This window comes from Antedon bifida, chromosome 3, assembly GCF_963402885.1.
Source record: "Antedon bifida chromosome 3, ecAntBifi1.1, whole genome shotgun sequence".
NCBI classification, from domain to species: Eukaryota; Metazoa; Echinodermata; class Crinoidea; order Comatulida; family Antedonidae; genus Antedon; species Antedon bifida.
Window position 1 is genome coordinate 25034803 of NC_136228.1, and position 11028 is coordinate 25045830.

Here is an 11028-nt window from a genome sequence, read left to right on the forward strand (position 1 = left end):
AGTGAGGACATCAATTCTGTTATAGGGGTGTACATATCAGCATAAAGAATGATTCTAGCTACTCTATTTTGAAGTACTTGAAGACGATTAACAAGTTCTAAGTTACAATTTGACCAAACATTACTACAGTAATCAAAACAAGGTAATACTATTGCATTAGCAAGTAGTTTTAAAGCAAAATTTGGAATATAATATCTTAATCTACGAATAATACCGATACGTTGTGATACTCTAGAAGCTACTTGTTCAACATGCTGTTTCCATGACATAAGTGAATCAAATGTAAGTCCAAGATACTTAAAATTGTCAACTCGACATCATTGCCATTAATAGAAAGAGAAACATGGGTTACAGAAGATCCAAACGATCAGTTCATACCAACTCCTGACTCCAGCATTTATGGCGAGAACTATTTTGATCGCGATTGGCAGACTCTTTGGATACTTATACGTGGTAGTGACCCAATTGACATCATCACTACACCGGTTATAATGGTTGACTTTGGTGTGGCTCCTGTTGATGTTGATGACTTCTATGAAGAAGATCTTGTTAACAATCTTGCCAGTTTGGTATATATAATAAGTAAATAGCTTTCTTTAACCATATTAAAGTATCACATAATCTATCCAGATTTCTTCTTTTTTCAGTTTCATATGTTTAGAAATGAGTTGAATTTTATTTAATTACCTATTCTTTTAATATCTAAACAATAATTAATTTTTTTTCCTTACAGGCAATTCAACCCTTCAAGCAGAAATTGTTAATGCAGCACAAACCGGTACTTTGTACGAGAGTCTTGAAGTTGAGGTTATTAGCAATGACCGATCCTTCTCCCCCAGCTGAAGACCCAACAAGGAGTGTGAGAGCAACAAATACAAGCAATGAAACGTAAGTCACATTTTAAGAAGTAATGAGTTGAAGTAGAGTTTTCTGTAGAGTTACTGTAGTGCATGGCTTGTATCGTCTTGTCCAAAGTCTTAAATTGTATTCTCATGTGTGGCGTGCAACAAACATAACCATAATGCCTATATCATTACAAACCAACATAACTAATTGGTTCACAGGTATTCTGAGAAGCAAGCTGAAGAAGAGGCATCTAGTGACCAAGGAGTAGAAATCATCTATCAATTCCAAAGCACAATGAGTATACGTTTACGGCTGATGCTATGGAGAACCATCCATTTGAGGTTCAGCCTTGCATCTCTATATTAGATACCAGTGTAGGTTTTAACACAATTCTTTCTAAACTCCAATATACTGTAGGCTATCAAGCTTTGGTAATACACCATAAGTTTGATACAAATATTCTACGAAAAAAAGGAATTATTCAATGATTTTTTTATTTTTTCAGGCTGAAATTGTGCAAAATCTGGGACATTCTTCACATCCATGGAAAATGCCCAGGAGTATCTGATGCAGAGCTCGTCAGCAACAACACTGTAGATATAATCCATGGCTGGGCCAACTTCACTGATCTTGCCATTAATCTGTCGGGAAGTGGTTACTTCTTTGAATTCAGCATTGTTTATTCCAACTCATCCACGCTAGAAGGTATCAACTCAACAGAGTTTTCTGTCATTGAGGGTGTTTTCCACATATCAATCGCAGATCAACAGTAAAAGTTTTGGAGAAATTTAAAGTTCAGTTTAATCTAATTGAAGATTTTACAACGGATATTGCAGAACATCTGGATTCCAAGGTTGGTGATTTTTTAATTAATTATAAGTCATTTTCAAATTGTCAATGCAGTTCTCTCTCTAAGTAACCATCCATCTTCTATTTAATACTGCATTAAAATTAAAAAATCACCATCAATTGTAGACTAGTGACGTATCCAATCTAAGAGCAACTTCTTTTTGAAGACTACAGTCCATTTCAAATTTTCAATGCAGGTCTCCCTCTATTTAACCCACTACCTTCTATTAATACTTCCCCCTACCCCAATTTTAAAAGCATCTTCAATTGTAGACTATCGTATCCACTCTAAGAGCAACTTATGTTGAAGACTAGCCAAAAGTACCTACAAGTCACTCCCATAAAAATCCAATTACAGACTACTTTCAAATTTGATTTCATCGGCTGTATAAATCACCTCAAATTAAAGACAACCTCCAGAACAATTGGATAAATATTGGTCAAACATTGGTCAAACAAGGATAAATATAATATTCTAGGCTTTTCCTTAGGCTTTTTGTCTGGCACTTACTTGTTTTGGGTTCAGGCAGTCTTTAATTTCAGTATTTTGCAACTTAATAACAAGTTGTGTTAAAACACTTCTATAAGGGAACATATTAAGTGGATTGTTTTTAATAACAGATAATGATCACAAATCACAGGAGATCAGGAAAGTGCTAGATATGCACAAGCATGTGATGCGGTATATGCCCAAAATAAAAAGCAGGCAGCAGAGACTTCGAGGCCACAAGAACAGCCAATAGCCAAGGACATATCAACCTTGAAGAATTATAATGCAATTGCTGTAGTTGCGGGTGAAAACGTTTTAAACACGGCACATCTTTTTAAAAAAAAAATAGGCATTGTTGCTGGTACAATGCAAACTTCACTCTCACAAAGCATAAACACCTTAAAAACCAGAATCTCGCCAAAACCTAGATTATCTCAAAATATTTCCTGCCCTTTATATAGTCCGTACAGCTTATTACCCACACAGTACATATCTTTTACTTACCTGTTCTGCCAGTAGGTAATTGAAAAATCAGCAAATTTTGTCAAATTAAAAAGTGGCAACACTTGTACAGGTAAGAAGAATAAGAAAACTTAATTTTTTTTAATTAATTATTTTATTGTGTTTTTCTATAGGAGATAACCCAGAAGCCTAGAAGTAGAAATGAATACTTTTACAGGTAAGCTTTAATATAGTTTATAAACAAAGTATGTAAAATGAGAATACTTCTTTTGCTAATAGAAGAAACAATTCCAGAGTGCCATAAAATCAAGACCATATATTTGTTGGTTCTAAACATGGAAAAAAATGTTATGGTAGATCTTAAGTTCTTCAATGCAATCAGTGCAATCAAAGTACTTAATGTACAGATAGATATTAGGAATATATTAAATTGTTAACTTTTCGTTTATTATTGATCAGCAGATGAAACTTTTAAAGAAGAAGAAAACATCACAGGTAAGCTTATAAAACATTACTAATAAAAATCTATACCAGCTGGTGCTGAGGTGAGGTGAAATTAAGATTGACTCTTTCTATGAAGTTCTTTTTTAGTGTTAAAATTAATTAATCCATGTCCCATTTTCCATTCCAATCTGTCCCTGTGTCATAAGAAATGTTTAAGAGTTGTGCAACTGTAGATGCCGGAAATGGCACTTATCAGACACAAATTAGATTTTCGTAAACATTATATTCTTAACATTTTATTGTTGTTTATCAGCAGATGATGCTGATAGTTATGGACAACTAGAAATTGCCACAACATCAGGTAAGTCTACTACAATATTAGCAGCAAAACATTTGAAAACACAAATGTACAATGTATCAAGAACGAAAATGTATAAAATATTAATGTTATAAATTGTTTTTGTTTACTACTATAGGAGATGACCTATACAACCATGACGATCTCACAGGTAAGTTTAAATTTAAAAAGGTTCGTTCTTCACATGCCAAAGAGCATTCAATTGGTTAAAGAGCAGTGCATATATATGATTAGACTGGGTTCCAGCCCGTAAATAGTAAAGATAAATAATTTGGCACATATGGTATGATAACCTACGTCATTCTTATCGGATGTTTGCGGGCATGCAAATCGATTTCTTCACATATTTCCCCAGTGCGTAAATCTGAGTATTATATTATACGTATAAAACGCCATATGTGCCAAAATTTACGGGCTGGAACCCAGTCTAATATAGGATGGATGTCTGAGGTTGTCATATGTACCTGTAGGCCTATACTTCTGTATTTAAGCATTTTAATTGGAATATTGTTTAACATTAAAGGGAAAGAGATCAATATAGTGTTATTTTTGAACAAGTACAGTAGTTATAAAATATGGGCCGGTTGTTGGTCGCAAATATTCAATTTCTCGATTCCAAGTGGATAGCTGTTATGTGACATCAAAATAGGACAAATTTAGGACAAATACATCTGTAAGAGATGATAGAATAATTGCATTTTTGTTTTTCTCATTTTGCAGGCAAGAAAGAGGTAGCGAAATTGTTGACATCAAATCCTGGATTCTCAATTCAAAATTGGATAATTATAAGGATGAAAGTTAAGAATGAAAAAATGATGCTGATGAGTTTTTGATTTTAAAAGGTTTGAAAATAGATATAACATAACGTATGTTAACGTTCTGATTGATATACTTGTTTTTAATAGTGTTACCATATCAATTTGTCAGGCTGTTGCACCTAAGGGCGCGTTTATACAACACGCTATTACACGCATATTCAACACGCCTACGAGAAGTGTGTTCTATAACATCGAAGAGATTCCGTGTAATGAGATTTTAATTGCAAAAAAGGCTACTTGGCTGAATCCTAACATTTTGTGGATTCCCGGTTGCTGTTATTATAAATAATAGTGTAATTTGATATTTGGGCTACAATAGTCTATAGATTATAGCATGGATTAATTAGTTTAAACTAATTGATACATGGTTATATACTACAAGTTGATCAATTTGGAAATGTTTGCAATATTAAAAGTGTAATTTGATATTTGGGCTACAATAGTCTATAGCATGTATTAATTAGTTTAAACTAATTGATTCCGTAAATCTTCTAATTGTAACCCTGGGTTATTATTTTTTGATTGTTTTTTAGGGTGGGTTACTATTAGAAGTGGGGGGGGGGGGGGGAAGGGGGATTACTATTGGAGTAGTGGGTTATTATTACTAATCTTAAATTAGGCACCTGAAAATAGTAAGGCACCTGAAAATAGTAACCCACCCCAACTTTTCCGGTCAGCAAATCATAGAAAAATAATAAAACAGTACGAATAAATAAATTTGTTTGAACTTTATTTTATAAACTCAAAAACACTCAGTCCTCCCGAGATCAACATGCATTATTTCCTTATTTTCAAAATATTGCTGCATAATAAACGACCAGTCTTAATGTCATTTTTTCAATAGTTTTTGTGACTCTAATAATAACCTCCCCCATGGGTTACTAGTAGTAGTAGTGGGTTATTATTATAGATTGACTTATAAGTTGGGTTACTACTAGAAGGGGGGGTTACTATTAGAGTGTGGGTTACTATTAGAATTGACGGTACATGGTATAATACAAGCTGATCAATTTGGAAATGTTCACAATATTAAAGTGTAATTTATTAAGTTATTCAGTGATTAAATATTTCAAAGTATTTCAGCTAGAATGTCAATGTTTCTAATTTATTTTTCTTTACATTATGATCATTTATTTATACATAAAAATCATCACATATAAGACAAGAACAATTGTCCTGTAATTGATCCTGCTGGAGATAGATTTCATACATGTTAAAAACGTCAAATGTTTAAAAAAAAATTACCGGTATGAATATGAAAATATGAAGCACAATTAGTGTAGTATGTTCCTTAATAAAATTCTTAAAATTAATACTGTAACAGACTGAAATTAGGAACTATCCAGTGTATGTTAGATTCAATAATTAATAGTATTCCTAACACAGTACATTACTGTAGCAGCTTTGAGCGAGTAGCCAGATTTCTAATTCTTACATGATTGTACAGTAGAACAAATCATCAATAAAATAATCCAATACTTTTACTGGATTTGGACATCAGATGAATCTCTGATGAATCTAAAGATGTTAAAAACCACATGGACAATTGTTATTTAAATATTTTCAACGTCATGACAATACAAATTACATATTTAGAATATGACATCAACTAAGAACAATATAGCCATAGAAAATGAGAAAAACTGCAACCAGCTGCCCAAGAACATTTACTCCATCAACACATCAGACACTAGGCCTATATGAAAAGGAAAAAGACATTATTAATGTTAACACAACGAGTACCAGACAACATAACTCTTTTGGGATCATTTCAGCCACCAGTTATTGCGGCCGTCAGTTATGCCAGTACATTTTTTTTTTTTTTTTATTTTACATGTGCCAATAAGTATGTGTGATTTTTATAAATAAAGTTGTTTTGTTTCCGTTTTGGTTTTATTCTGCAAATTGTGTTTTTTAAATGTTGGAAATTAGTTTATTTATTATTAGTTACCATTACCAATATTAATAATTAATATTCATTTTATCGATAACAGGATTATGGTTTCTGTATCAAGTTATAAACTCCAATTGCATAAGAAATGAAGAAGTACAATTAAAAAAACGGGAAATATTGTGTTTATGAGATGAGCCTTGTTGTTTGGGGTATCATGTATAATAATGATATGCAGAAATAAGAAAAGACGTAAAAAAAAGAAATATACGATTAATTATTATAATTAATCATTAAAACTAGATGTTGGATTAGTAAAATTTGTTTTGTATTAAGACACATTGATTAGTATTTATCGGCTGTTTAATAATTAATTAATATTTACTATATTCATAAAAACATTGCGCGGCTGATACTTGACTAGATACTAAACTAGTTTAATGGCCATTTAGTTCTGTGTTTATTTATGGCTATTTGGAGGCCTCCTTTTGTTTGGTGCGCATATAAATGTGGGCCCGATCATCCGTTTAACACCCATACGCGAATCCTGGGCGAATATCTACTAGGCCTATTCTAGGCCTACCTAGCTAGGCTTAGACTAGGGCCTAGCCTAAGAAAGATAAGCTAAATAGGCCTAGGCTAGTTATTTAATTTTGGCCCTAATTAATAGCGATATACAGTACTATGCGGCGACTATAATAGGCTAGGCCTAACCTTTTAGCTTAGCTGACTAGGCCTATGCAACTAGTTTTTAAAATTGGTACCAACTCACCTCACGCCCAGCCAGGCGGCAAAGGCCGCATCACTTAGACCTAGGCTAGGCCTTCTAGGCCTAGACTAGAAGACACCGACAACAAATTAAAAGACATGCCTCTAGGACCTAGGCCTAGAATTATTTATAAATTTGGTGAAACAGAATTTAACCATTTAATTATTTTGTTTTATATAAATTGTAGCCTTAAGGATTGACAGAAAATAAACTTAGATAGGGGTCAATCGGTTGATTTTACTTCCCTCTTTTTAGTGTAAAATGGCCTTAAGGGTAATATAATAAATTCCCCTTAGCACAGCGATTGTGGTATGAAAACGTTAAGGGGAAAGACAAAAAGGGTTATATCTGCCATTTTACCTACAAAATAAAAAAAAAGTTTGTATCGTAATTGGAATCATTAACATATATGTTGAAACGCAAAAAAGAATATATTTAGCCGATATTTTGGTTTAAAAAGGTTGGAATACCATCTTTCCCACTACACCTGTACAAACCCATTTGCATAACAACGCCGACATACCACCAACGATGAGATATAAATTCTTTTCTAAACACGTAACGAAGAGAACTATAATTCCTTTTTTTCTGACATTCAATTGTTAGTCATTCGCGGCGGTCAACGCGCCACACTGTTGAATTTTGATGTTGTTAATCTTTTACATTATATTATCCTAAATTAACCTGACTCTCTAAATATCTCTCTTTCAAAATAAAAGAAAAGCATTTTATATTTATTTAAAAAAAAAAGAAATCCGTAGAGATTCGAACCCCAGCCAGTAGAGCTGAGAGAATTCAATCCAAACGATAGTTACTAGAGCACTACCCGTTATGCCACAATGTACACGAGTAATAAAAGGTGACAATAGTATAGTCTTATACGCGCTTCATATTACGTCATTCTAATCGTTACGTCATAAATTTGCATATTCATGACGTAATTTTGAGGAAACGAATCTAGTTTTAACCTTGCTATTAACCAGAGGGCCGGATAGCTCAGTTGGTAGAGCGTCGTGGAACACGATTATCGTGGGTTCAAACCCCATGCCGGTCGGTGGAAAAGAGTTAAAGCTATGCGAGCTTCTGTGTTTGGGGTTCACAGATTTAAACGTCCCCCTTTCCACCACACATTATGAGGCAATAACATCAAAGCATCTGATGTGTGGTACCCCCAAGGCTGTGAGAGAGCCTTACCGTGCTAGAGGCAAGGGAGCACACCATCATTTTTTTGGCTTCCCGCCTCTTTCCGATCTCGTAAATTTTATGTTTGGCGCCCTCAATTTTAAGAACACCTAAGTTATGTCAGAAAATTAGGAACAAATAAATAGAAATGTGTAAAGATGCCGATGCCTAGCCTGGCTAGTGTATTCTCTCTTTTTATTTAAATACATATGCATTATTGTAATAAATAATTTCACAATTTCTGTGTGAATTATTAACTTTGAACAAACAAACATTATTTCAAACCATGTACTACATTTTACTGTGTTTCATCATGAATAAATGAAATGAATTAAGTGAATAATTAGTGATCATGAGAAATCAAAACAACTGATACAATGAATTAAATGATGAACAACAGCAGCCATCCAACCAACCCATTGATTGCTACTCCTATACAAATATTGTTCAGTTGGTATGCCGTGCGTTATTATGCAAATGAGTTGGTGCAGGACGGTGTAGTGGGGGAAGATGGTATTGTTATTCATTGCGGTCAACACGCCACACTGTTGAATGTTGATATTGTTGATTATTCAAATCTTGTAAGAAAAACTATTTCTCCGGGCGGGAACCTAGCAGATCCCCTCATTTAGTTTGAAAGAAATCTCGAAAAGAAATCCATCTGGAAAAGATCTACACACATGTTCTAGCTATTCCAAATCCATTATAAAAATAATACCATTTATAATGCAAATGGCGAATGTAAACAAAAACAGACGTTAAGGCGAAATCGCAAAATTATATTTGTTGACAAATGTTATGGACATTTTAATTCACGTTCATTCCCCTGATATAGTATAGTTTAAACTACACACTGTTCTAGGTATTCCAAATCCAGTATAAATTATAATACCATTTATAATGCGGCGATGTAGGCCTAGGCCTAAATGGCGAATGTTAAAAAAACAGACGTTAAGGCGAAATAGTAAAATTATATTTGTTGACAAATTTTATTGAAATTTTAATTCACGACTGCTTTAATCTCACTCTTCCCTGATTTAGTGTAGTCAAAACTACTATCACACATGTTCTAGCTATTCTAAATCCACTAAAAAATAATAATACCATTTATAATTTGCAATGTAAATGGCGAATGTTAAAAAAACAGACGTTAAGGCGAAATAGTAAAAAGAGCTGTCCCCAATTAAACGAGGGGTTCTACTATAATATAAATGTAGGCCTACACTATAATAGCTTATGAGAAGAAAAATTTACTAAACAAATGTTATAATGTAAAAGAAAAATACTAGTATCAGGTTTTTTTTTTTAAAATAACTTAGGCGCACTTTTAGTAAAAAAAATGTTGTAAATGTATAGTAGAACCATAGGCATCATATTTTGAAAAATAAAAAATGTCCAAATCATCTAAAATTCTATTAAATTACCCAATTTTTATACTAAAGATAAATAAATACATATAGAATTATTGTACCAAATTTGAACAAAATTGAAGTTGGTTAAGTATTTTTCCACGATGGTTTTTGAATGATGTTTTTACAGTTTTATTTTATCCAAATAATACTAAATTTCTATCACTAATAAAAATCTAACTTTTCGATATACTGTATTACAATTTTGGAATTAAATACTCTTTTATGAGTGGAACACACTTATACTATTAAATATTAAAATGTAATGTAATTATTAGTCATTAATTAGATATTACTTCACTTTTTTTCCCCGTTATTTGAAACCTACGCGAAATAATAAGAGAGGACGCTGTTTTACTGGTAATAGATATGGTTATTATGTGTTGTATTCTTCCGCTCGAGTATTATTTAACCCCACAGACTACATCGCCCAGATAAATAGCGAGATCCTAAATATTTTTGTATTCTTATATACTATAGGAAAGATGATTCCATTTTGCTAAAGGAACCTTTAGAAATACAATAGCTTTATTTATTTGCAGTTTATTCAACAAGAAACGGAAACTAAATATCTAAATAAAATAATAAAGTATAGACATAATGCATTAAATTAATAAGTACTTTTAGTACGAGAAAATGTATTATCAATGGGCAAAATGTGTAGCATTGATGCCATAAACAATAAATTGACGACTATCGGTAAATATGTAGGCTTAGCTCGTGGTTCAGTGTAGCGGAGGAAATTCACTTTAGCTGCGTATCCTTATTACCACAACGCGAGAGAAATTGGCCTAACTGGTAGGCCTAGGACTTGTAGTGTGGGGGCCTAGAAAGTCAAGCAGAGTGCCTCGGCCAACCTACGTTCCCTAGTAGGTAGAATGTTAATTTAGACCAGGCCATTTTTAAATAGGGCTGTATAGCGGAAATAGTTCTGGTGGTTCTACTTATATTTATTTGTATTAAATGATTTACCAAATCCTATACTTATACTACCTTAACAGAAACATTAGCAATAAACTAATAATTACTTCTACGGGAAAATATTTTATATCGACGGGGCAAAACATATCTGCATTCTTAAACAATAAGTTGACGAGTCTCAAAAAGTGTGGGCCTAGGCCTATTTAAGTGTTTTTTTGCACGAACCTCCTGCGGGGAAGTTTGATTTCGGCCTAGCCTAGGCCTAGCTGGCCTATCCGTTGTATTGTATTGTATAGCAATACACTTTTTATACTTAGCTAGGCCTAGGCCCCTAGTGTAATATAATGTTGTTATGAGGTACTTTGTAAGGAAGACTCTTTACTCGCTTTGCTGTCGTAACATATATTATTTATTCAGAATATACTTGATACAATAACTGAATAACTAACTGACTAAGGAACAGAGGATTAGTGATGCTGGCTGTAAGGTGTTCTTCTGAAGAAGTGGCTGTGAAGTGTGCGCTCTGTAAAGTGTCTGTAAGGTGTTCTTCTGAAGAAGTGGCTGTGAAGTGTGCGCTCTGTAAAGTGTC

General features: G+C 33.2%; 1 protein-coding gene across 10 annotated transcripts in view; it reads left to right on the plus strand.

Moving 5' to 3' along the window:
- Positions 1-4768, plus strand: part of LOC144836942 (fibrocystin-L-like) — a 31948-nt gene extending 27180 nt beyond the window's left edge. For 2 of the 10 annotated variants that reach the window (XR_013611411.1, XR_013611410.1), the window contains 5 exons: positions 3-142; positions 334-582; positions 734-888; positions 1065-1220; positions 1352-1692. Coding sequence is in view for 6 of the 10 variants with exons in the window: in XM_078691892.1 (XP_078548018.1) it covers positions 734-888; positions 1065-1212 (303 nt within the window). In the remaining 4 variants the exon portion in view is untranslated. Of the gene's footprint in view, positions 1-2; positions 143-333; positions 583-733; positions 889-1064; positions 1221-1351; positions 1700-2820; positions 2865-3106; positions 3143-3404; positions 3453-3567; positions 3601-4169 lie in introns of those variants that run through there. The other 8 variants (XR_013611413.1, XM_078691892.1, XM_078691895.1 and 5 more) reach the window with 7 other exon arrangements.
- The last annotated feature ends 6260 nt before the right edge of the window (positions 4769-11028 follow it).